Source organism: Bos taurus, chromosome 11 (assembly GCF_002263795.3).
Source record: "Bos taurus isolate L1 Dominette 01449 registration number 42190680 breed Hereford chromosome 11, ARS-UCD2.0, whole genome shotgun sequence".
Classification (NCBI taxonomy): Eukaryota; Metazoa; Chordata; class Mammalia; order Artiodactyla; family Bovidae; genus Bos; species Bos taurus.
In genome coordinates, this window is record NC_037338.1 from 36,982,644 (window position 1) to 37,010,513 (window position 27,870).

The window sequence follows — 27,870 nt, forward strand, 5'->3', positions numbered from 1 at the left end:
ACATGGAATATCTCTCCATCTGTTTATGTTGTTTTTGATTTCTTTCATTAATGTCTTATAATTTTCTCTGTACAGTTCTTTTGTCTCCTTAGGTAAGTTTATTCCTAGATATTTAACTCTTTTTGTTGCAATGGTGAATGGGATTGATTCCTTAATTTCTCTGATTTTTCATTGTGAGTATATAGAAATGCAAGTGATTTCTGTGTATTGCATTTGTATCCTGCAACTTTGCTAAATTCACTGATTGGCTCCAGTAATTTTCTGATACTATCTTTAGGGTTTTCTATGTACAGTATCATGTCATCTGCAAACAGTGAGAGCTTTATTTTTTCTTCTCCAATCAGGATTCCTTTTATTTCATTTTCTTCTCTGATTGCTGTAGCTAGGACTTCCAGAACTATGTTGAATAATAATGGTGAAAGTGGACACCCTTGTCTTGTTCCTGATATTAGGGGTAATGCTTCAGTTTTTCACCATTGAGAATGTATGCCATAGACTTATCATATATAGCCTTTACTATGTTGAGGTAGGTTCCTTCTATGACCATTTTTTGAAGAGTTTTAATCATAATGGGTGCTGAATTTTGTCAAAAGCTTTTTCTGCATCTATTGAGCTGATCATTTGGTTTCTATCTTTCAATTTGTTAATATAGTGTATCACATTGATTAATTTGCATATATATAAGAATCCTTGCATTCCTGAAATAAACCCAACTTGATCATGGTGTATGAGCTTTTTGATGTGTTGTTGAATTCTGTTTGCTAAAATATTGTTGAGCATTTTTGCATCTATGTTCATCAGTGATATTAGCTTGTAGTTTTCTTTTTTGTGTTGTCTTCGTCTGGTTTTGGTATCAGGGTGATGGTGGCCTTGTAGAATGAGTTTGATAGTGTTCCTTCCTCTGCAATTTTTGAAGGATTTTTAGGATAGGCTTTAGCTCTTCTCTAAATGTTTGATAGAATTCTCCTGTGAAGCCATCTGGTCCTGGATTTTTGTTTTTTGGGGGAAATTTTTGATCATGTCTTCAATTGTGCTTGTAATTGTGTTACTCATTATTTCTATTTCTTCCTGGAGAAATTCTTCCAGTCTTGGAGGATTGAACTTTTCTAAGAATCTGTCCATTTCTTCCAGGTTATCCATTTTATTGCCATATAATTGTTCATAATAGTCTCTTATAATCCTTTGTATTTATGCATTGTCTGTTGTAACCTCTCCTTTTTCATTTCTAATTTTGTTGATTTGATTCTTCTCTCTTTTTTTCTTGATGAGTCTGGCTAAAGGCTTCTCAATTTTGTTTATCTTCTCAAAGATAAACCAGCTTTTAGTTTCATTAATCTTTACTATTATTTCTTTGATTTCTTTTTCATTTATTTCTGCTCAGATATTTATGATTTCTTTCCTTATACTAATTTTGGGGATTTTTGTTCTTCTCTTTCTAGTTGTTTTAGGTGTAAAGTTATTTTGTCTATTCGATGTTTTTCTTGTTTCTTGAAGTAGGATTGTATTGCTATAAAGTTCCCTGTTAGAACTGCTTTTGCTGCATCCCATAGGTTTTGAGTTGTGTTTTCATTGTCATTTGTTTCTAGAAATTTTTTTATTTCCCTTTTGATTTCTTCAGTAACCTGTTGGTTATTTAGAAATGTGTTGTTTAATCTCCATGTGTTTATGTTTCTTCAGTTTTTTTCTTGTAATTGATATCTAGTCTCATAGTGTTGTGGTCGGAGAAGATGCGTGATACAATTTCAATTTTCTTAAATTTACTGAGGTTTGATTTGTGACCCAAGATGTGGTCTATCCTGGAGAATGTTACATGTGCACTTGAGAAGAAGGTGTATTTTTCTGCATTTGGATGTAATGTCCTGAAGATATCAATGAGATCCATCTCATCTAATGTATCATTTAAGACTTGTGTTTCCTTATTAATTTTCTGTTTTGATGATCTGTCCATTGGTGTGAGTGGGGTGTTAAAGTCTCCTACTATTATTGTGTTCCTGTCAATTTCTCCTTTTACTTCTGTTAGTGTTTGTCTTATGTATTGAGGTGCTCCTATGTTGGGTGCATAGATATTTATAATTGTTATGTCTTCCTCTTGGATTGATCCCTTGATCATTATGCAGTGTCCTTCCTTATCTCTTATAATCTTCTTTAAGGTTTATTTTGTCTGATATGAGGATTGCTACTCCAACTTTCTTTTGCTTTCCATTTGCATGGAATATATTTTCCATCCTCTTACCTTCAGTCTATATGTGTCTTTAGGTCTGAAGTGGTTTTCTTGTAGACAGCATATATATGGGTCTTATTTTTGTATCCATTCTGCCAGTATGTGTCTTTTGGTTGGAGCATTTAATCCATTTTACATTTAAAGTAATTATTGATATATATATGTTCCTATTGCCATTTTCTTAATTGTTTGGGGTTGATTTTGTAGATCTTTTTTCTCCTATTGTATTTCTTGACTATAATAGTCCCTTTAACATTTGTTGTAAAGCTGGTTTGATGGTACTGAATTCTCTTAACTTTTGCTTGTCTGAAAAGCTTTTTATGTCTCCATCAATTTTGAATGAGATCCTTGCTGGGTGCTATAATCTTGGTTGTAGATTTTTCCCTTTCAATACTTTAAATATATCCTGCCATTGCCTTCGGGCCTTCAGAGTTTCTGCTGAAAGATCAGCTGTTAAGCATATGGGATTTCCCTTGTATGGTACTTGTTGCTTCTCCCTTGCTGCTTTAAATATTCTTTCTTTGTGGTTTACTCTTTGTTAGTTTGATTAGTATGTGTCTTGGTGTGTTTCTCCTTGGGTTTATTCTGTATGGGACTCTATGCCTCTTGGGCTTGACTGACTATTTCCTTTTCCATGTTGGGAAAATTTTCAACTATAATCTCTTCAAAAATTTTCTCATACCCTTTCTTTTTCTCTTCTTTTGGGACCCCTATTATTCAAATGTTGGTGCATTTGATATTGTACCAGAGGTCTCTGAGACTATCCTCAGTTCTTTTCATTCTTTTTACTTTATTCTGCTCTTCAGAAGTTGTTTCCACCATTTTATTTTCCAGCTCACTGATTTGTTCTTCTACTTCAGATATTCTGCTGTTGATTCCTTCTAGAGTATTTTTAATTTCAGTAATTGTGTTGTTTGTCTCTGTATGCTTATTCTTTAATTCTTCTAGGACTTTGTTAACTGATTCTTGCATTTTCTCCTTTTTGTTTTCAAAGTTTTTGATCATCTTTATTACTATCATTAGTCTGAATTCTTTTTCAGGTAGTTTGTCTATTTCCTCTTCATTTATTTGGACTTCTGTGTTTCTAGTTTGTTCCTTCATTTGCATAGTACTTCTCTGCCTTTTCATTATTTTTTTTAACTTATTGTGTTTGGGGTCTCCCTTTCCCAGGCTTCAAGGTTGAATTCTTTCTTCCTTTTGGTTTCTGCCTTCCTCAGGTTGGTCCAGTGGTTTGTGTAAGCTTCCTATAGGGTGAGATTTGTGCTGAGTTTTTGTTTGTTTGTTTTTCCTCTGATTGGCAAGGCTGAGTGAGGTGGTAATCCTGTCTGCTGATGACTGGGTTTGTATTTTGTTTTGTTTGTTGTTTAGATGAGGCATCCTGCACAGGGTGCCACTGGTGGTTGGGTGATGCCAGGTCTTGTATGCAAGTAGTTTCCTTTGTGTGAGTTCTCACTATTTGATACCCCCTCAAGTTAGTTCTCTGGTCGTCTAGGGTCTTGGGGTCAGTGCTCCCACTCCAAAGGCTCAGTGCTTGATCTCTGGTCAGGAACGAGGATTCCACAAGTGGTTTGTTATGGCATTAAGTGAGATTAAAACAAATATCCAAAAACAAGAAACAAATGGCAGTTACAGAATCAGGCAAATAATATTTAAGATAATGGAATATACACATATACATATATACCCATGAGCAAAGGGAAAACAGTCCAACAAAATAAAGTACAAAGTAGATTGACCCGGCAAACAAAGTAAATCAAAGATTATATTTACCAGTTAAGAACAAAACTAACTAAAGCATAATCTGGAAAACAAAACTAAAGCAAGGTGCCAAGTGGGGAATAAAGCAATGAAAAAAAAAACTAACAAATATGTTAAGAGGAAAGAAAAGAAAGAATAGATATGCAAATTTAAATAGAGGTAGATGAAGATTTATATATATTAAAGATTAACTGCAAGGGGAAAAGAACAATAGGAAAGGCAAACAAAGGAATAAATAGATAAATAGAATAAATGTAGAAAAAATATAATAGGTTTTTTAACAAATTAAAATTATAAAAAAAGACAAAAAAATGGAAGAAAGAAAAAAGGAAAACAACACGGAACTGCAAAAGCCCAATGCAGAGGCAGAGATTTACAGCAACAACAAAAAGTGTGACTGAATATACACATATTCATATACACCCATAAGCAAAATCAAAACAGTCCAGCAAAAATAGAGCACAATAGATCAACCGGTGAACAAAGGAAACCAAAAATTATATCTACCAGAACAAAACTAACCAAAGCACAAACTGGGAAACAAAACTGGAGCAAGGTGCCAATTGGGGAATAAAGCAATGAAAATAAAGCTAACAAAATGTTGAGAGGAAAAGAAAGAAAGAATAGATATGCAAATTTAAATAGAGGTAGAGGAAGATTTATATACATTAAAGATTAACTGCAAGGGGAAAAGAACCGTAGGAAAGGCAAACAAAGGAATAAATGTAGAAAAAATACAATAGGTTTAACAAAATTATAAATTAAAATTATAAAAAAGGAAAAAGAAATGGAAGAGAAAGAAAGAAAAAAAAAAAAAAAAACCAGGAAAATGCCACAGAATTGCAAAAGCCCAACACAGAGGCAGAGGTTTGTAACAACAATAAAAAGTGTGACCGAATATACACAAATACACCCATAAGCAAAATCGAAACAGTCTAACAAAAATAAAGTACAACAGACTGACCTGGCAAACAAAGGAAACCAAAAATTACATCTATCAGAACAAAACTAACTAAAACACAAACTGGAAAACAAAACTGGAGCACGGTGCAAAGTGGGGAATAAAACAATGAAGGCAAAACTAACAAATACGTTGAGAGGAAAGGAAAGAAAGAGAATAGATATGCAAAGTTAAATAGAGGTAGATAAAGATTTATATACATTAAAGATTAACTGCAAAGGGAAACATATAGTAGGAAAAGCAAACAAAGGAATAAATGTAGAAAAAATAATAATAGGTTTAAAAAATTAAAATTAAAAAAAGAGAAATAAAAAGCAAAACTCCACAGAATTGCAAAGGCCCAAGGTAGAGGCAGAGGTTTATAACAGCAGTAAAAAATATGACAGAAAAAAAAAAGAAAGCTCAAAAGCTTAATTAGATTTCATAGTGCCAATAAAACTGACAACTACAACAGGGCAGGGGGCGGGGGTGGGGGAGGGAAAAAAAATCCAAAAGAATCTACAGAGCAAGTCAAGACATAAGAATAATAAATGTTTTTCTTGAGTCACTGCTATCAGAGTCCTTTCCCTTGCTGGGAGTCATAGTCCACTTCACCTCCCTAGGATGCCCTCCAACACTGTGCTGATCTCTGGACCTGCTATGGGGGCAGCTCAGATTCTAATCTGGTCCTACTCCTGTGTGTTCTTGCCTCCAATGTCCACAGCTATCAAAACTAGTGTGTTTTCTTTTGTGGGAGCTCTCAATGACCTTTTATATATTCCATAGACACAGAGTCTGCCTAGTTGATCATGTGGAAGATTTTGGATCTTCTTGCTTAGTTACACTGCCCCTGGGTTTCAATTGTGTTTTTATTTCCACCTCTGCATATGGGTCATCCACTGGGGTTTGCTTCTGAGGCTGCCCTGGAGGACTTGGGTTTGCCCCTGTGAGGGCCAGGTGTGGAGGTGGTGCAGCTGCTTGGGTCACAGGGGTTTTGGCAGCACCAGGTACTCAGGGAGTTGGCGACTAGGGCACCAGGAAATACAGTGCTCTAGAAGGAAACAGCGGGAGAAGGCGATGGCACCCCACTCCAGTACTCTTGCCTGGAAAATCCCATTGACAGAGGATCCTGGTAGGCTGCAGTCAATGGGGTCGCGAAGAGTTGGACACGACTGAGCGACTTCACTTTCACTTTTCACTTTCACGCATTGGAGAAGGAAATGGCAACCCACTCCAGTGTTCTTGCCTGGAGAATCCCAGGGACGGGGGAGCCTGGTGGACTGCCATCTATGGGGTCACACAGAGTCAGAGACGACTGAAGCGACTTAGCAGCAGCAGCAGAAGGAAACAGCAACTAGTGTTGGCCAATACGCTCCAGTATTCTTGCCTGGAGAACCCCCCTCCCTGACAAAGTTCCCTCGAAGGCCACAGTCTACAGGGTCGCAAAGAGTCTGACACTACTGAAGCGACCCTGCATACATAGATGTAAGACTTTTTGCCTGTGGCAGCTCTGCCCCAGTGAGAGCTGATCGTGAAGGTGGTGCAGCTGCTTGGCTTACAGGGACCCTGGCTGCACCAGGTGTGCAGGGACAGGGACTGCTTCCACCACAGGAGTTTTGGCCCTATCAGAGTCTTTTTCTAGCCTCTTGTAGCTGGCGATCAGAAGGCCTCTTTGGCCAGTCTTTCTCCGTAGCTTCACCCATTCAGGCAGTTAGAGGGCTCTCTTGCCGGGGATTCCCTGGTGGCTCAGACGGTAAAGCGTCTGGCTTCAATGTGGGAGACCCGGGTTCGATCCCCGGGTCGAGAAGATCCCCTGGAAAAGGAAATGGCAACCCACTCCAGTACTCTTGCCTAGAAAATTCCATGGATGGAGGAGCCTGGTGGGCTACAGTCCATGGGGTCGCAAAGAGTCGGACACGACTGAGCAACTTTGCCTTGCCTTGCCTGGGGTCCTTCCCTGTTGTTCAGTGTGTCAGGCACATAGAGGGGCCCCCCTGGCTGGAGTCCTACTCTGTAGATCTATGCGTCAGGCACTTAAAGGGGCACCCTGGGTGGGGTCCTCCTCTGTAGTTCAATGCATCAGGCGTTTGATGGGCCAGCCTCTCTATTGTTCAGCTGCTGATGCTGATGTGTGGGGAGAGAGAGGCTATGGTGATGGCTCCACCCCCTACACCTGACTGAGCAGTATCACCTTGCTTCCATGGCTACCTGGCTTTCTCCACAGGCATCTCAACAGGCATTTCCCACCACAATCACCTCCCTCACTTCGCTCGATCCATTTCTCTGGAGTCAACAGCAGCCCTCACCCTGGAATTGCTCCACACTCCCCAAACTTCAGCTCCCAGCCCACTATGCCTTCCAGGGACCCTCGTCCCTGTCCAGGGTATGTATGGCTGCAGCAAGGACCCTCTGATCCTCATTCCATTTAGGCTGCACAGATCAGCTGTTTCACTCTCAGCCTTAAATGTTTCTCCTCTGACTCAGACAATTGCCCCAGTGTGGGGATCAGACCCCTGCTTCAGTTCCCCGACCCACCAAGGGCAGGTCCACTCCTACAAACACTCCTGTTTTTCCCCCTAGTTCCTTTGTCCTACTGAGTTTTGTGTGGTTCTGTATATTCTTTTCCTCTGGTCAGGTACTCCTGTCCACTCTCAGCTGGTGTTCTGCATATACTTCTGTGTCTGAAGGTATATTCCTGATGTATCCATGGAGAGAGATGTACTCCACATCCACCTACTCCTCCGCCATCTTGTTCTCCCAAGACTTTTTAATAGAGGCTTCAAACCTACCCAAAAGTAGAATAATGAAGCCCCAAGTACCCACCTAGTATGTAGGCTTTTAATAAACAATGCCATTTTTCTCTATGAAAGTTTACTGATATATGTTCCCATCTAGATGAGATTTATATTCATTTTTGTACAGATGAATTTTATAGCTGCTGCATCCAGTGTTATATGTCTCAATATATCTTTTAAAATAAGAGTAACTTGGTGGTTGGAGGAGAAAATGGCAACCCACTCCAGTATCCTTGCCTGGAGAATCCCAGGGACAGAGGAGCCTGGTGGGCTGCTGTCTATGGGGTTACAGAGAGTCGGACACGACTGAAGCAACTTAGCAGCAGCAGCAACTTGGTGGTAGGGACGGAAAGTGATGGGAAAAATAAGGCATAGTAACTTTTGTTGCATAGGACAATAGTTTTAATCTAGCACAGGAATGCCGGTCAACTCAGTGTAGCTTCCTGGTTCAGTATGCTTGGAGGGATACCGAGAGCACATCCAGGATCTGTCTGGAAAAGTGCTAGGACTGACGAACAATGTCAACTACAGGGAAAGTGGGGAGAATTGTTGGCATTTGCGTTATGTGGTTTTTTGATTCTGCTTTTGCTTATAAGCACAGCAGCATGCTTTTGTAGGATTCTTTTGCTTAGTAGCCATAAAAACCCATTTGGTTTATTAAAAGGTGATGAGACATTTCTGTTTACCTATAGATTTCCCAATGTGTTCCCAACTCTTTGTGACCCCATGGACTGCAGCCTCCTAGGCTTTTCCGTTCATAGGGATTCCCTAACACTTGCTATTAAATTGACAAATTTCCTTAAAAATACGATGCTCTTTTGAAAACAATTCCATGATGTTGGGATATATGTAAAAAGGATGTGCTGCACCATCATTAGGGGAGCAAGTGCAGGAGCTGTGTTAGAAGTAGGAAAGGATGGCACGTGTCCAGGCATGCACCATTACCTAGCTCCAAGCAGAAGCATGGATGTGTTGAAGTCTGTGGTGTGGTTTGTGGTCATGGAACAGAGATGAAGCTAACTGACCCACACTGACTCAAACTCCAAACCTTAAATTTTAAATCCCATGTTCATCTTTACTGAGCTAACCAGTCAACAACTAACCAACAACAAAAATAAATTAAAAAAACAACATAAAGTATGTCAGGTATTTGAGAACTGCCTTTTCATGAACCAATGGATTTAAGTCTGGAAGGCATCCTAGAGATCATTTAGACCAGGCATTGGCAAACTACATCCCATGGGCCAAATACAGCCCACTGCCCATTTTTGTAATTAAGAGTTGTACTGTAATTACAGCCAGGTCCATCTGTTTACATATTGTCTGTGCCTGGTTTTGCACTACAAGAGCAGAGCTGAATAGTTATGACAGACTATACTGACCACAAATCCTGAAGCATTTACTATCTGGCCCTTTATAGAGAAAGTTTGCCAACCTCTGATTTAAACCAACCTTTTCATTTTAGAGATGTGGAGATTGGGAATGAAATAGGTTGAGTAACTTGAGAGAACAGCTGGCAGAATTCCTCAAATTCCCAATGTCAGGATCCAGAGCTGTCATGATTTTGGTAAGAGGGAGCAGTTTTACATCTTCTGGAAGCCCCATTTATCTTCTTAGGGTATCACTCCCTCCTCCACTGCCTTTCAGGTTTATGATAATGAAGACAATGAAAACTCTCCTTAAACAACACCTCACACATTCCTCCATCATTGCATTTATCATCCTGAATTGTAATCGTTTGCTTCTCCCACTAGACTGTGAGTCCACTGGGGGCAGGGATCATGCTGCATTTGTCTCTGTAGCCGGATCACACAACGGATATCTAATAACCATGTGCTCAGGGCTTTTCATTTTGTCACTTCATCTTCTTCCATGGCTGTTTTAAGATAAACTTCAACTATTGTGAAGATAAAATGCAAACATTATGATCTGTAATTTTCTCTTCCTGACAAAGGACCCCCACCCCCACACCCAATCACTGAGACCCATCAACTGGAGGTGTTCAGAGTGAAATACTATTGATAGAAGGCAAAAATCTCAAATATTTTTCAAATAAAGGCCCTAAACCTCAGAGCTGACCTTGACCTATATTCCTGACAAATGGAAAAGGGCCTGAGGTAGACCAAAAGCAATAAGGATGGAAGAGATGAAAGACTGTTAGACTCAATGGGACATTATGGTCGACTGTGCATGGATGTTGAGCATCTAGAACTCTAGATTCTGTCCAAGTTCAGAATGAGGAGGACGAGCACACTGGATGAGAGAGGTATGGGTGGGAAGGGGATACAGGGCATAAGTGGAGGTGGGTGTGGTGCAATCAAGTGTGGAGACTGAATAGACAGTGGATTATATGAATCTGGAGCTTTTGTGCTAAATCTAGGATGAACTCATTCAAAGAGTAGATGGAGATTAGGAGAGGAGAGGACTAAGAGCAGAAAACTAGAGATCACCAAGTAAGGACTGAACAAAGTAAGAGAACACCCACTGAGAAGGATCCCCTGGAGAGGTAGAAGGAAGACAAAAGATGATGTTCTAGAAGCCAAGATGGAGAGGATAAATGCCAACTGAAAATATTTTGAGGGAAAAAAAATATGCTTTGGATTTGGAGGTCTCTGATAACCCTTTGTCTATCCAACCAATCCATTCACACACAGCCAACTGGAAATATTTTGGAAGTAAAGGAAAACTCTTCTTCTGTCAATAACTACAAGTATAAAGCTGGTAGGAAAGATGATTTGCTTTTATACAAATTTGCTCCACAAATACCTTTTCTAGAGTCTGTTTATCAATTAGGATTTATACCAGTTAGCTCAGGCTTTTAATGAGTTCCAATAAAAACTTGCTTGTGCTATTCAGATGATACTCCTCTTGAAATGTATGATTCGTTATCATCTGATACTTTATGCTGGTTTGAGTCCTTTAGGCCTAAAATAAAATAAAAGCTTCTCAATGCATAAAATCATGTCCAAATGGGAGCTGTCTCGAGCTAGAATATCTAAAATATTTTTTAAATGTTAAAAAACAATGCTTAGTGTGTGTGTTTGTGTGTATTAGTCGCTCAATCGTGTCTAACTCTTTGCAACCCCATGGACTCAAGCCCGCCAGGCTCCTCTGTCCCTGGAATTCTCCAGGCAAGATTACTGGAGTGGGTTGCCATTTCCTTCTCCACTTAGTGTATGGTAATAGTCAATAAGTATTTGTTGAATGAATGTGTAAATAAATAGATGGTGTATTTTCCTATAATTCTTCACCTACATATTGTGGTAATTTTAAAACAAGTCCACAAATTCTTTGACATTCCTCTCACTAAAAGTGGGATCTCATTCCCCTCTACCCTGAAGAGAGACTGGCTTTAGTGACTGGATTCTAATAGAATGCAGTGGAGCTTCCCCTAGAGTCCTCCAAGTCTGGGTTCAGTTCAGTTCAGTCACTCAGTCATGTCCAACTCTTTGCGACCCCATGAATTGCAGCACACCACGCCTCCCTATCCATCACCAACTCCTGGAGTTCACCCAGACTCATGTCCATTTAGTCGGTGATGCCATCCAGCCATCTCATCCTCTGTCGTCCCCTTCTCCTCCTGCCCCCAATCCCTCCCAGCATCAGAGTCTTTTTCAATGAGTCAACTCTTCATATGAGGTGGCCAAAGTACTGGAGTTTCAGCTTTAGCATCATTCCTTCCAAAGAACACCCAGGACTGATCTCTAGAATGGACTGGTTGGATCTCCTTGCAGTCCAAGGGACTCGCAAGAGTCTTCTCCAAAACCACAGTTCAAAAGCATCAATTCTTCAGCGCTCAGCTTTCTTCGCAGTCCAACTCTCACATCCATACATGACTACTGGAAAAACCATAGCCTTGACTAGATGGACCTTTGTTGGCAAAGTAATGTCTCTGCTTTTGAATATACTATCTAGGTTGGTCATAACTTTCCTTCCAAGGAGTAAGTCTGGGTTAGAATAAACAATCCTCTTGCGCCTGCTGGCTCGTTCTCTTGGACGCTGTGCCTTTGGACCCCTGAAGCTGACAGATGTTTAAGGAGTGTAGCTACCCTGAAGCACCATTCTGGGAAGGGCACACAGGCATGGAGAGAGATGCCTAAGGAGCCTCAGCTGTGCCAAACCCCAGGTGACTGAGTTCTCTCAGGATGCCATGCCACACCTGTGAGTGAGTAAGCCATCCAGTTATCCCAGTCCTCAGGCTTTGAGCCACCCTCTACAACAGGCATGGCAGAAATGAGTTCTCCCTGCTAAATTCCATCCACACTGTAGACTTGTAAGCAGGATATTCTTTTAAGTCTCTAGGCTTGAGGGTAGCAACTATACTAAAAAGTGCTGTGTATCTGACTCTTTGCAACCCTATTAACTATAGCCCACCAGGCTCCTTCTGTCTTTGGGATTCTGGCAAGAATACTGGAGTGGGTTGCCATTTCCTCCTCCAGGGGATCTTCCTGCACCTAGGGATCAAATCTGTGTCTCTTGTGTCTCCTGCACTGCAGCAGAGTCTTTACTGCTGACTCATCGAGGAAGCCACTGTAGTAATGAGAACATTCCCTAATTAGAACATTGGCTATACATTGCTATGCGATTATTATTGGTTGATCACCATGGAGAATATTATGAGCCTTCAGCACATTCCTTTTCTGGCTAATTCTCTCTGTGGCGAGGACCTACAACTCCAGCAGCCACTGGCTAGAAAGGCCTTCACTTCCTTTACCCTTCTTAAATCTAGGAAATCTTTTGCCTTCCAAAATTGGAACAAATCACCTCTTTCTCCAAGCGAACTGCCTTAAGATGGGGTTTGTAAACACGGGACAGTAAGTGGTAGGTTTTTCTTGTCTCCGCCCTAGAAACAAGGACTTACTAGGATATGCTTCCGTATAGTCCAAGTGAAGAGAGAGTGTCCTCAGGAACAAAGGAACTGTAAAGAAAACCACAGTCTCATTAACCTGTGTGAGGCAATGAGGTATTAAGAGAAAAGCAGTGGGTGGTACAGAGTTCTTTAAAAGGTGATCAATATTTCCATTTCAGTGTTTTCTAGGGAAGAAGGTTTTAACATATGTTTCCTAGGCCAAAATACACCTAAACTGGAGAAAGAACAATCTATTGTAATTCTATCTCATTAGTGTGCTTCCCCAAATGGAAAATTCTTGTATAGATAAGATGATATATTTGACAAATAGAGCACCCAATATAAATGAATACATGGTATTACATTTTTATAAATTGACCTATGAATTTGGTTACTATGCATTTGTTCCCCTGAACTTGATCATTTCAGAGAAAGCTTTTAAGATCAATTTCCTAGACCACTGAAGACCACTGGCGTCTCCACCAATGTAATGATGCCTCATAGGAGTCTACAGGAAGCTAGCTGCTGTCTTTGATGTAGGTTTAGCTGTAGCAGGAAATAGTGTGTGAAGAGAAGAGGCTCCCAAACCTGAGTCCTCACCTGGCTGACTGCCAGGATAAATAGTGCTTTCTAGACCCAGTGTCAAGGAGTCTGGTTTCCTTCACAGCAGGACCCATCTTCTGGCTTCTAACTTCTGAGACCTCAGAAACTTTTAATGCTATTCAAATGCAAACATCCCACTCTGAGCTTGGATTTATATGCCTACTTTGAATAGCCTCATCTAAAAGTCACTTGGAAAACGAAATATGACAGCTGCTTACTATGTACGTCGCTTTCAGTTCAAAAGAAAGTGAAGTGCTAAGTCGCTCAGTTGTGTCTGACTCTTTGTGACCCCGTGGACTATAGCCCACCAGGATTCACTGTCCATGGGATTCTCCAGGCAAGCATACTGGAGTGGGTTGCCATTTTCTACTCCAGGGCATCTTCCTGACCCAGGGATTGAACCTGGGTCTCTCACATTTCAGGCAGATTTTTTACCATCTGAGCCACCAGGGAAGCCCTTCAGTTCAAAAGAGAGAAATGTAATTAATTAAACTGCATTCTAATTCTAATACCAGACATTCTCTAATCTCCATCAGCCCTACTTTCCCTGGAGGTGGAGGACCGCAGCACCAGAACCCCCCTCCGCCCTCCCCTGCCCCCCACAGTCCCAATTTCAAGGCCAGGGTCAGGAGGGCAGCTTCGGAGAAGGCTGCCCTGTAGATATATGTTTTTATGACCTCAGAACGATGTGTGTCTCACTGTAATGGAAAACATATCTAGCAAAGTTAGTTGTAAAGTAAAACTCTGTAAATAAATCTCCACACCCCCTTCCAAAGATTTCCTTCATAAAAATCAAGGGAACAGCATCAAGGAGAAAAAGAAAAAAACATAACACAACCCTCACAGCTTTGTGTGTTTATATTAATACTTCACTTTGTTCCCAATACAACTCGAAGTGATTTGTAAGGCTATGTAAAACTATAACAAGACAGTGCACATTTACAAGTGAGAAAGGATAAAAAACAAGGGTGGGGACATAAAACAGAGCCAGCAACAAAGCTTTTAAAAATGTCTGAAATAATGGGCTCTGCGCTGGGTGGGTCACAGTTTGGCTCTAAACTATCAGCCTATCAGCCAATGGCATCGCCCCAACAACTCAATTTGCTTGTGAGCATTTTGGGGGAGTGGAGAGGTCAGGGTGAGGGGTGGGGGGGTGGAATACAGGCGAGTCTGGCCAACTCCCTTCTAATTTGGCTCCATGTAGGAGTAGATTTGAACACATCCGGAATAGAAAACATCCTAGACTGTGTGTCCTTAAAGCACTCCTCGACTATTGTTCTGAGGCAAGATGCTTGTAAATATCGGAAAACACTGACTTCAGAGAAGAGGCAGGCTTGGCTTGCCAAGAACAGAACCTTAACATTGTGTGAAGCTGTTGTGTCTCTCTTCTTCTCCATAATCTGACAGCTCTAGAGACTGATCTGTTCTTGCCATCTTCATTTCTTCACTTCCCCCTCACTCCTAAATCCACTCTCATCAGGATTCTACACCACCACATGACTGAAGCTGATCCTGGAGAGGTCTGCAAGGTATCCTTCAGTTCATCTTTCACTTGGGTCTCAGGAGCATTTGGAAGTTGACATCTCTCTCCTTAAAAATATTCTGTATACTTAGCTTTTCCAATATTGCAGGAAGTGGAACCCTTTCAGGGTCCAAGAGTGGGCTCTTGTCTAACACTTGGAAATGAACTGTCCGAGGAGACACATGTGCTGACAAAGCAAAAGACTTTATTGGAAAGGGGCATCTGGGCAGAGAACAACAAGGTAAAGGAAGTCAGGAGTCCTGCTCAGCCACCTAGCTCAGGATTTATGGTAATGGAGTTAGTTCGCAGGTTGTCTCTGGCCAGTCATCTTGCTTGGCCCAGTATTGGTCTGACTCAGGGTCCTTCCTGGTGGCATCCACATATCTCAGCCAAGATGGGTTCTGGTGTGAAGGATTCTGGGAATTTGGTAGGATATATTATGGGCTGGCATCCTTCTCTACCACCATGTTCCTTATTGGGACCTCCTATCAGGAGACAGTTCATCATGCCTGGCCAAGGCAGGAGGTTTCGGTCAACAGTTCCCTAAACTACCACCACACTTCATGGTTATCTCCCTCTTCTTTGGTAACTCTTTCTACCTGTCCTCTATCTGCTTCTGACGGGCCACTTGGCCCGTCAAGGTTTTCCTTGGGATTCTGTTCTAGTGTTAAGAAGAACTCCGGGTCAGAGAGAGTTTACAAAACTGTTATCATACAGGACAAGGGAAACAAATATATATATTTCTAATCTTTTGTACCCCATAGTGTAGGGTACATGAAGTTCTTGTTAACTGAATATCAGCAGTGCCTGCATACTCACTCAGTTGTGTCCAGCTCTTTGTGATCCCATAAACTGTAGCCCACCAGACTCCTCTGTCCATGGGATTTCCCAGGAAAGAATACTGGAGTGGGTTGCCATGCCCTCCTCCAGAAGGATCCTCCCAACTCAGGGATCAAATTTGCATTTCTTAAGTCCCCTGCATTGACAGGTGGACTCTTTACCGTTGAGCCCCCTGGAAAGCCTCTAGGACTACACTAATACAGAAACCACTAGCCACATGTGGCTGTTGAGCACTTTAATGTGGCATTGAGATGAATTGTAAATGTAAAATAGATTTCAAAGACTTGACATAAAAGTATGTAAAATAGCTTGTTCATTTATTACTTATATAGATTATATCTCTTTATTTTGGATATACTGGACTAAATAAAACATTGCTAAAATTAATTTCACCTATTTTACTTTTAACGTGGATCCTAGAACATGTTTAATTATACATGAGGCTCACATTACGAAGCTGTTGGACAGTGCCACCTTGTATAATTTTAACAAGTTCTGCATCTATTAGCAAGTTACATTCAGCATTCCTGATTGTATGCATGAATATATACATGTATGTGTATTGTAAATGTAAATTCTCCTTTGAATCAGAATCTTCCAGGTTCCCTCATTAATGTATTGAATAGAAATCTTTGACACATCATATTGTATTTGCATGAGAATCACAGTTTTAACAGCTTATACTTTAGCAGCCAATTCTATGAGTTGCTCCAACAGGCCCATTTAGATCTGTTCTTCTAGCCCTTCAGTGGTTTTGTAAGGAGTTAATTCCCTATATTAAACTCCATGTAAACTAGCTAAGGTGGTTTTCATTACCTGACTGATACAATAGCTAAAAGTTATTAAGTGCTTCTGTTGTCGTTTGTTCTTTAGTTGCTGTCATGTCTGATTCTTTTGTGACCCCATGGGTTGTAGCCCCGCCAGGGTTCGCTATCCATGGAATTTTCCAAGTAAGAATACCTGAATGGGTTGCCATTTCCTCCTCCAGGGCATCTTCCCAACCTAGAGATCAAACCCACGTCTCCCACATTTCAGGTAGATTTTTTTACCAGTGAGTCACCAGGGAAGAGTATTCTCTAGATAGCCTTTCAAACGATTTACACAGATTCTCTTGTTTAACCTTCACAACGGTTCTCTGAGGTAGGCTACATGCTCTCCTTTTCACAGATGAAGCACTGAGAGTTTAAGAAACCTACCCAGGATGACCAGCTGGGAAATGGTAGATGGATTCACATCCAAGCAGAATGATCCTAAAGTCCACTCCATCACCACTGTGCTCCAGCAATGATTTTCTTGCCACTAAATGAAACACATGAGCACACCTATCACTTTGTGGACCTGGAAACTGTGGTGTGGCAGAAAAACTGGAGGTTTCGATCATGCCTTCACTCTTGCCTTCTCTGCATCTAGGCCCTTGATTCAGCTGGCTGGTTCTCAGTGTCCTGGGCATAGCTCATATTGGGTAGTTCTTGCAGACTCTCCTCAAAATGAGGAGGTTGAGTGACATGCCATCTCCCACTGCAGCTAAGAAGAAGCTCCACCAAGAACAAGAGTTTTTACTAGTGGAGCTAGTGCAGTGTGTGCCCTGGAGGGTCACAGTTTGCCAAGCAGGCTGTCCATGGTCTTTAGCAAAGGCAGAGAACAGTAACATAACTGCTCTTAAGGGCCTGCCGGGTGTCAGACATTGCCTTAGGCAATTTATATACATTCTCTTTAATCCTTTCACTAGCAGAGAAGTGGTATTATCCTGTTTTAAAGATGAAGAATCTGGTCTCAGCTTAATTATGGATATTCTAGGATTCCCCTGATAATCACTGAACTAACTAATACCTAACAGAAACTCTAGACATTATATCAAAATGCCTTCAAAATGCTTGTATTGATAATAAATATGTAGTATTTGTCCACATGTAACTGAATAATGAAACTTGCTAAATAAGGAGAATAGCAAAAATATTATATGCTGTCTTTCCATTATTAATGTTAGTTTGAAAGCTTCAAATGAGCAGACAACTCAATATTTTCCAGCATGTATCACGTTAGCTTTTAATTCATTAGCTGTCTTTTCCTACTGTCTGCTTTCTTGCTATGGTCTACATTTTATACTGGTGCTGCAGAGATATGCGAAAGGATTATGCTGCCCCACTTTAGTCCTAGGAAATAGAACTGCTATGAATTATTAATAGTATTGGCTTTCTAATGCTTTATTGATCATTCACCTCTTTGTTTCAGAGGATATTTGTTAGACGGGATTTTCCCCCCCCACCCCAGAAGCTTACTATGTTTTGCAGGAAGCACTAACTGGCTTGAGTTGCAGAACAGATGGTCCTCTGTTGATTTCCACCTCTACCTGTGATGGAGTTCCCTCCATGCCATGCTTCTGTATCCTTGCTCAGTGATAGGTTGATAGGGAAGTTTTCAAACGGTACTCTTCAGAGCTCTTAGGATTTCCCAGTGGTGCCTGAGGTGCAGTTGGTGGAAAAAAAGGCCTGGGGTGACGGGCGGGGTTCTGCACCACCCACCCCCACCCCAACTGTTCCCTTGTTCAAAGAAGCACTTCACTCCTGCTATAAGCATTAAGCTTTGGGGCAAGGTTATGTTGGGAAGATTCTTTTTTTTTTTTAAAAAAGAAGCATAAGTTTTTAAAATTAATACGGCACATAAATAGTAGGTGTGTACATACTTGGGATATAAAGAAAATGTCTAAGGATCATCACAGTATGTATGAGCATATACAACCAGCTGTGCGCTGAATCTGACTAATGTGGTGGCATGTTACGTGAGTGGGTTTGCAGGATGGACTTGGCCCTCCTGTGGTGTTCAAATAGTAACTGACTTCACTCAGAGTTTGAGTGAAGGTCAGTGAACTCTGAGTGAAGTTCAGTGACTATGTTTATTTATATAGTGAGTAAACTCACAGTCACAAGAAATACCGTAAAATTTAGGGACTGGCAAAAATACATGGACAGATTGCACGAATAAACTTTGTTCACAGGCTTATATTCAGGTTATTAGGTCAGTTCCTAGGTGGCTCAGATGGTAAAGTGTCTGCCAGCAATGTGGGAGACCTGGGTTCGATCCCTGGGTTGGGAAGATCCCCTGGAGAAGGAAATGGCAACCCACTCCAGTGCTCTTGCCTGGAAAATTCTATGGACAGAGGAGCCTGGTAGGCTAGAGTCCATGGGGCTGCAAAGAGTCGGACACGACTGAGCGACTTCACTTTCATAGGCCTTTAACTTCCTTTAAGAGACTGAATATCATCATTATTTGAGTTATTTCATAGGAGACGGCCACAGGCAAAATATTTATTCACTTTCTGTAATAAAAGCAACTATGTCTTTACCTTTCAAAGAGTTTTTAAAAAAATACACGAGGGTTTTGTTTTGTGTGAGATAAAAATCAAAGCGTTAACAGGTCATGCTCAAGGTTCCTTTCTGTGTGTGGAGTCCACAGACCCTAGGAATGCCCCTTCCTCTCATGCATGGAAGGCAGACCTGAGGAGGGCAGAAAGGTGACAGAGACTCAATTCATTCAGTAAATACATATTGAGGGCCCACTCTCATTGGGCATCCTGCTAGAGGGTGGGAATCCTCCCTTCCTAGAATTTGCATTCTACTGCGGAGGAGGCAGGTAGTGAATACATAAACATATAAACATAGCAATTATAGAATGTGCTAATTCCCGTGATGCTCACAACAGCATGGGAGTGGGGCCCTTTTTAGCTACAGACCATCAAAGAAAGGTCTCTGGGAGGGCAGACACCTAAGTGCATTTTAGAAGGCCACAGCTGGCCTCTTTGCTGGCTGCCAAGGCCATAAATACGTGGCACTTACTGTACTTGATGGCTAAGTGTGTGCCATCTGCACCCACGAATTAGAGACAAGGCTGTGGAAACCTGGAGGGGACTGAGAGTTGGCGACTCTCTGAACAGGAACAGAAAAACACAGCATTCTTAATTTATTAAACGAATAGATTTTTCCTTGGTCATTTAATATTTATCAGCATTGTGTTTTATTAATTTCTTTTTAATGCAAAGATGGCCTGCAGAACACTTAAATGTAATATGTACAAGATCCTCGTCCTTTGCTATTTCATAAAAAATTGTTTTCACAACTGTGTATGGTTCTCATCAACCATGTAAGAAAATGTATCCATAATAAAATTCCTTCTATTATTTCCTCGATTTGGGGAAGAGAATTAAACTTCACAAAAATGAGTTTCATTTTCAAAATCTCTATATGAGGCACTTACTTGTATTAGAGTGAAGAGAGGACATGGTTTTCAAGTAACATGACTTTATCAATAGAATTTTCCAGTTTACATCCTTTCTTTCATTTTGTTTTGTTTTTTTAAAGCCTGCCAGTGGATCATGTTGCTTAAACAAAAATATCTGAAAGATATATGCATACAAAGCCAACTCAGATTTACAGCAGAAATAATGGACTTCAATCTCTTTCAAGCAAGCATAACTCACCCAGACATCCAACCATCCATTCAGTATTTATGTAGTCTACAAAACTGATAGGTAAAATATGCTGGAATTAGAGCATGTATTAGTATATTATGATCTTGCTGGCCTCTTGGCTGGGTGCACTGTTCATAATTCAGTTTTTCTCTGTAGCAGTTCTCTGAATGGCATGTAAATAGCCAAAATATGGCTTTAAAAAAAAAAGTGAAAGTGTGAGTTGTTCAGTTGTGTCCAGCTCTTTACGACCCATGGGCTGTAGCCCACCAGGCTCCTCTGTCCATGGAATTCTCCAGGCAAGAATACTGGAGTGGGCTGCCATTCTCTTCTCCAGGGGATCTTCCCAACTGAGGGATTGAATCTGTGTCTCCTGCATTGCAGGCGGATTCTTTACCATCTGAGCCACCAAAATGTGGCTAGAGAGACTAAAATAAAGAGCAATTTGAAATTATCCTGTCAATGTGTTAAAAGTTGACAGAATGAATTTAAAAATACATGGGGTGGTTAACCTAGGCATTCCAAAGAAAAGGAAAAAACTATTATATCACCAAGGAAGTTCAGTAAGGTATCTGATTACAAGATGAGAGATCACTAGTTTCTGTATGTACCAGTTTAAAAATATGATAATTAAAAAGCATCTTGTTCAAAACAGCAAAACAACAGTACATATCTAAGTATAAACTTACCAAGAAATATACAGGGTATGAATTGAAGCAAACAAAATTTTAATGAGGAACATAAACACTTGAACAAAAGTAGACAAAACAGTTATTTTTTTATACAGGACTCTTGAAGTTTAATAATTTTTCAAAGTAATGCAAGAGCATCAGTCAAGAGAACATATTTTATAAAAACATAATTTGGTTTAATTTACTATAATTGGTTTCCAAGTGTGTTTTTAAAAGCAGTCTACAAAGATTTCTTTTTTGTCTTGCTTTATGAGAAATAAGGGCTTTCCTGATAGTTCAGTTGGCAAAGAATTTGCCTGCAATGCAGGAGACTCCAGTTTGATTCCTGGATTGGGAGGATCCCCTGGGGAAGGGAAAGTCTACCCACTCCAGTATTCTGGCCTAGAGAATTCAATGGGTCCACGGGGTCGCAAAGAGTCATTATAGATAACACTGTATCATGAAGATTTTGGGGGATTCCCTGGTGGCTCAGAGAGTAAAGAGTCTGCCTGCAATGTGGGAGACCTGAGTTGAGAAACATTGATCAGCAGATTGCATCTTTGAAAGAGGAGGTCAAGTCACTCAGTTCTTTGTGAGAAATAAATAAAAATTATTCAATTATTGAATTTGCTTGCTTTATTCATTTTTAATACTTCACCTTTATTCATAAATATTCATGAAAAGTAAAGTCAATACTGAATAATTTTAATATATATAACTTTTAAAAATTATTTTTCATTTTATATTAGACTATAGTTGATTAACAGTGTTAGTTTCAGGTATACAGCAAAGTGATTCAGTTATTCATGTAAATGTATCTATTCTTTTTCAAATTCTTTCCCCATTTAGGTTATTACAGAATACTGAGCAGAGTTCCCTGTGCTATACAGTAAATCCTTGTTGGTTATCTATTTTAAATATAGCAGTGTTTATATGTCAGTCCCAAACTCCTTACTTTACCTCCCTCCAACAGTCCCCCTTTGGTAATCATAAATCATTCTGTAAGTCTGTGAGTCTGTTTCTGTTTTGTAAATAAGTTCATTTGTATCATTTTTTTTTAGATTCCACATGTAAGCAATATCATATGACATCTGTTTTTCACTTAGAATAACAATCTCTAGGTCCATCCATGTTGCTGGAAATAGTATTATAGTAGATCCCCTACCTGGGCTTCCCTGGTGGCTCAACTGGTAAAGAATCCACCCGCAATGTGGGAGACCTAGAGAAGGGAATGGCTACCCACTCCAGTACTCTGGCCAGGAGAATTCCATGGACTCTATAGTCCATGGGGTCACAAAGAGTTGGACACAACTGAGGGACTTCACTTTCCCCTACCTATGAGTGAGTTCCATTCCGAGAGGGCATTTGTAAGTCCAGTTTGTTCGGAAGTCCAACAAAGACAGCCTAGGTACCCAACTAACACAATCGGCTATATAATGCTGTACTATAATTTTCACACAAATAATACATATAAAACACAAAAAATTTTTTAAATCTTAACAGTACAGCATCTTGAAAAATACAGTAATACGGTACAACAGCTGGCATCCAGGGGCTGGCATCAAGTGAACAGGCAAGAAGAGTTACTGATTGGAGGAGAGAGAGGAGGTGGGAGATGGTAGAGCTGAAGGGTCATCAGCACTAGAAGCTGGAGGGCAAGCTGCAGTGTCACTCACACCTGATGCTGATGGCACAGGTTCTGGTTCCTTGATGGATTCAATTCTACATGTCCTCTTGAAGAAACAACCAGTGGCGTCTGGGTAGTAGCTCTTCTTTTCCTGCCATGGATGACATGAAAGCACTGGACTGCACCCTCAGTCTCTTTGATTCTTCAGTTACTTCTTCCTTGTGCCTCTTTGTCCTTTCTCTGGGCTTCCAATTCCATCAGGTCTTCATTAGGAAGCTCCTCATGTGGCACAGCCAAAGTACTGTAAAGTACACGAAAGTACAACCACGTGTGGAGGATGCACACACATGACATGGAATACCACTCATCTGTCAGTGGACATTTAGGGTTGCTTGACATTTAGGGTGTCTTGGCTCTTGTAGACAACACTGTGCAATGAACACAGGTGCATATATACTTTCAAACCATTGTTTTCTCTGATATACAACCAAGAGTGGGATTGATGTGTCATACGGCTTCCCTGGTGGTTCAGACAGTAAAGAATCCGCCTACAATGTGGAAGACATGGGTTCAATCCCTGGGTTGGGAAGATCCTCTGGAGGAGGGCATGGCAACCCACTCCAATATTCTTTCCTGGAGAATCCCATGGACAGAGGAGCCTGGTGGGCTACAGTCCATGGGGTCCCAAAGAGTCAGACGTGACTGAGTGACTAAGCACAGCATGGTAGCTCTATTTTTACTCTTTTAAGGAACTTCCATAGTCAGTCAGTCAGTTCAGTCGCTCAGTCATGTCCGACTCTTTGCAACCCCATGAATCACAGCACACCAGGCCTCCCTGTCCATCACCAACTCCCAGAGTTTACTCAGACTCACATCCATCGAGTCAGTGATGCCATCCAGCCATCTCATCCTCTGTCGTCCCCTTCTCCTCTTGCCCCCAATCCCTCCCAGCATCAGAGTCTTTTCCAGTGAGTCAACTCTTCGCATGAGGTGACCAAAGTACTGGAGTTTCAGCTTTAGCATCATTCCTTCCAATTTACATTCCCACCGACAGTGCAGGAGGGTTCCCTTTTCCTTATACCCTCTCCAGCATTTATTGTTTGTAGACATTTTGATGATGGCCATTCTGACTGGTATAAGATAATATCTCATTGTAATTTTTATTTGCCTTTCTCTAATAACTAGAAATGTTGAACATCTTTTCATATGCCTCTTGGCCACCTGTATGTCTTCTCTGGAGAAAATGTAGGTCTTCTGAATATTTTTTTTTATTGGGTTGTTTTTTTTCCTCCAAAGAACCAGCTTTTAGCTGCATTGATCTTTTCTGCTGTTTTGTCTCTATTTCACTTATTTCTGCTCTGATTTTTATGTTTTCTTTCCTTCTATTAACTTTGGGTTTTGTTTGTTCTTATTCCTCTAATTGCTTTAGATGTAAGGTAGGTTGAGGAAAGAACCCCATTTTAAATATCTACGTATGCATCCCAGTATCTAGAATATACCTTTCATGCAGTGTTATTTATTGAAATGAATTAATGGGTACTGTTGGACTATGTGGTTCCTTTTCACATCAAGGGGGATTGCAAAACTATGACATTCCAATCTCATCCTCACTAATTAGATAAAAATTTGTGACTGGTTATTTTTTGTCTAGAAAAACACCTCTGCCATTTACAGATCTGAGCCACCCCTATCAAGGGCAAGAGCAGCACATAAAGAGCACATCTTTCCAAGGAACAGACGACTGGAACGCTCCTCAGGTGAGTAGGCAGGTCAGGCAACATGGATGGCGTGTGTGGAGCCATGGCATAGAGGGCCCCTCCACTTCTCTCTGTCTCATACACACACACACACGCTGGTTCCAGTTCCTTTCTTATTCTCTACTGAGTCCATTCAGATCTGGCTTTCACGCCATGAAAACTGTTCTCGTCAAGGTCATCAGTGACCTGCATGTTGCTAGACACAATAGTCAACTCTCAGTTCTCACCTCACTTAACCTGCCAGAATCATTGCCCAGACTGATCTCTCCTGCTCCCTGAGGGCTTCATTTGACTCCCAGGACACAGCTGCTCTCCCAGTTTTTCTCCTGCCTCACTGGATTCTTTCCTTTGCTGGTTCTTCTTCTTGAGCTCTTAACATTGGGATGCCCTATGGTATACTTTGTGGGCCTCTTTCTTTTTCTATCTACATTCCTTTTCTTGGTGATCTCATCCATTCTTATGGCTTTCAGTGCTGTGTATCTGCAGACAAATTCAAATTTTATCTCTGCAGCCAGATTCAGGGTCCAGCTGCCTACTCAGCATCTTATTCAGATGTTTAATAGACATCTCAGATTTAACATTCTAAAACTGAACTTCTCACCTTTCCCCCCAATCTACCCTTCTCACAGTCTCTCCATTTCAGTACATGACAATCCTATTCTAGTAGCTTTTCAAACCAATAACCCAAGTATCATCCTTCAGTCTTCTTTTTCTGGTACCCACATTCAGTGTGTCAGCAAATCTATTGACTATACCTTCACAGTCAATATATCCAGAATCTGATCCCTTGTCAACACTAACACGGCTCCTACTCTGAGCAAGTTACTTAACTCTCTGTGTCTCTTTCTTTATCAATAACTTAATAGGGAAAATGGACTACAGCTTATAGAGTTAATGTGTGGGTTAAAGGAAACAGTAAAGAATTCAGCACAGTGCTGAGCAAACAGGCAGTGCTTCATTAATGTTAGCTTTTTATTGTTACTGGTCTTTCTGTTCTAGAGGATTTCAAGGAAATTTTGGAAAATTGAAGCCATCAGCCCTTTTCATAATAACTAAACTTTATTTTTCAACATGTGCAATTTTGATTTTTGAGATTTCAATTAAATGAGTTGAAGAAAAGAAAATGTGGTGATGGCTTATCTTCTGAAAAAGAAGTAAACATTCACCTTACCCAGAAAAACTGTCACAGTAAGAACCAAAAAGAGGGTCACAACAAACTGCTATTTGTAAAATAAATAAGATACAAGGATTTAATCTACAGTACAGGGAACATAGCCAATATTTTATAATAAACTTGAGTCTATAAAAACATTGAGTCACTGTGTTGTACACTTGAAACTAATATTGTAAATCAACTATACTCCAATAGTAATTGAAGAGTTAAGTAGCAAAAGGGCAAGCTTCCCTGGTGGCTCAGTGGTAAAGAATCCACCTGCCAGTGCAGAAGACACAGGTTCGATCCCTGGTCCAGGAAGATCCCACATGCTGCGGAGCACCTAAGCTTGTGTGCTCCAGCTACTGAGCCTGTGCTCTAGAGCCACAGTACTGAAGCCCGCGCATCCTAGAGCCCATCTCTGCAACAAGAGGAGCCGCCGCAGTGAGAAGCAAGCGCACCGCAACTAGAGAGTAGCCCCCTTTCCCTGCAGCTGGAAAAAAGCCCGTGCAGCAATGGAAACCCAGTACAGCCCAAAAGATAAAAATACCTAAATAGCATAGGGCAATCTGAATCACTGGAATTCGTCTCCAGCCTGTTAAGAGTAATTTTCAGCTAATCAGACAACTGTAGCTTAGGAAGTATTTTTAAGTCAAGGTTATTGAGATTGTTACATACAATACTGCATAGCTATACACACCACTAGTTTCACAGCCTCAAAGGCCTTTGGGGATATCAGGAAACTTACTGTTTCTACAACAGCTGGGATAACAGCTATCAACTGTACAAAAATGCTTATTATTAACCTGTAGTCCCACTTAATTTTCATCCCAACTAATTATTAATAGGTAGAAAGATTCTTGAATATCCTTAAAATATCTAAGGTGTCAACAATATTACAGTAATCTTATTTTATATGAAGCATCTCAGGTAAGTACTCAAATGTATAAATTAGACAAACAATATCACTACTAAATTAAGAAAAAATATTGTACTATATAAGCAAAGGAAATTTCAGAACATTTGTCTCTTTAATGCAGTTACTTTGCTAATATGTGATATGAAATGGTTTTTGAATAGATAAGATGTTCATCTAATTTTGTTCAAATATTTACAGAAAAATCACATTTATTTTTTATTCTCTTGCTCTCATCCTGCATATATATATATATATATATATATTCAAAATGGTTTAAGAAAAGATGTTCATCTAATTTTGTTCAAATATTTACAGAAAAAATCATTCATTTTTTTATTCTCTCTCATCCTGCATATATATATATATATATATATATATATTCAAAATGGTTTAAGAAAAGATGTTCATCTAATTTTGTTCAAATATTTACAGAAAAATCACATTCATTTTTTATTCTCTCTCTCATCCTGCATATATAATCTACCACGTGCTGGGTAGTAAGAAAAACCCATGGTGAATTGTTTTATTCTTTATAAAAAATATTTTTATGTTGCTGCATATAACAGCTCAGTAATAATGACCTTGGATATTTTAAAAGGAGGGAAATTACTCCACAATGAAATCATCAGGAGCTGACTATGCTTAATTGGTCATTAGCTCTTCTTTGCCCACATTTGATTATATGTTAAACTCTATGATATTTTGATATAAAATTTATATTGTGTATATAATTATACATATATATATGTATATGTGAGAGACCCAGGTTCCATCCCTGGGTTGGGAAGATCCCATGGAGGAGGGATGGCTACCCACTCCAGTATTCTTACTAGGAGAATTCCAAGGACAAAGGAGCCAAGTGGGCTACAGTCCATGGGGTCACAAAGAGTCAGACATGACTGAACTACTTTGAGAGAGAGATGTCATGTATATCTTTTATATTACATGCAAAAGTTGCTTATTAAACATACACTCCCATTGTTTATGTGGGATCACAGTCATTGTGGGATCATTTCAGCTAGTCCATATACACTAAAATGCTAATTTTTATTTATTTATTTTTTGTAGGAAGTCCTGGCTGAGCAAGGTTGGAAGTCCTAGTTCTCGCATTGACCGCACGAACTTTTCCAATGAAAAAACCATCTCTAAACTTGAATACTCTAGTTTTAATATTCGATACTAATAGGAGTTAAATTAAAATTGTAATGCTTATACTGTACAATAGAATAGACTGTATTCTTAAGTCTGCATACTAGAGTGACAGTAGCAGAATAGGATAAAAAAAGAAACTTTCTGTTCCAAAAGCTGCAACATTATGTTACTAAAAATGCTTGCCAATGAAATAGTTTTACTCAACAATGTTTTTAACAAGCCAAATTTAGCATTCTAAAATTTTAAATGTCATTACAAAATACTTAATATGAATATTTTATTTAAACTTGTCTCATGGAATCTTTAATTCTAATGAATATTATGACATACATGTTATTTGGCTGGACATAAAATAATAAGTTAACCACTTAAAAATTATTTTGGGGTGTTATCTGAATTGAGTTCTAAAACCTCTGAATAATAATTTGTTGTTAAAGTTGAGTACTTTGTTTAACAACAGCAAAATAACCAGTAGTTTGATATAAATGTATATGATGATCAGCATAGCCTTAAAATCAATAAAGAGTTAACTTTAAAAACTCTGGTTGAATGAGAACATGATTCAGTACTTCTATCGGAGCTACTTAATGCTTTCTAGGAA

At 39.9% G+C, this 27,870-nt stretch overlaps 1 protein-coding gene and 1 long non-coding RNA gene across 6 annotated transcripts in view; one reads left to right on the plus strand and one right to left on the minus strand.

The window, feature by feature from the left end:
* Positions 1-27,809, plus strand: part of ACYP2 (acylphosphatase 2) — a 179,247-nt gene extending 151,438 nt beyond the window's left edge. For 2 of the 5 annotated variants that reach the window (XM_024999223.2, XM_024999225.2), the window contains 2 exons: positions 23,940-24,045; positions 27,186-27,809. In XM_024999223.2, coding sequence (XP_024854991.1) covers positions 23,940-24,045; positions 27,186-27,199 — 120 coding nt within the window. In that variant the 3' untranslated portion in view covers positions 27,200-27,809. The remainder of the gene's footprint in view (positions 1-23,939; positions 24,046-27,185) is intronic. The other 3 variants (XM_059891554.1, XM_024999227.2, NM_001113230.1) reach the window with 3 other exon arrangements.
* Positions 10,437-27,870, minus strand: part of LOC132346574 (uncharacterized) — a 32,397-nt gene continuing 14,963 nt past the window's right edge. The window contains exons 2-4 of the long non-coding RNA XR_009496424.1: positions 19,780-19,918; positions 12,576-12,632; positions 10,437-10,639 (exon numbers count right to left, since the gene is read on the minus strand). This is a non-coding gene — a long non-coding RNA (uncharacterized lncRNA). The remainder of the gene's footprint in view (positions 10,640-12,575; positions 12,633-19,779; positions 19,919-27,870) is intronic.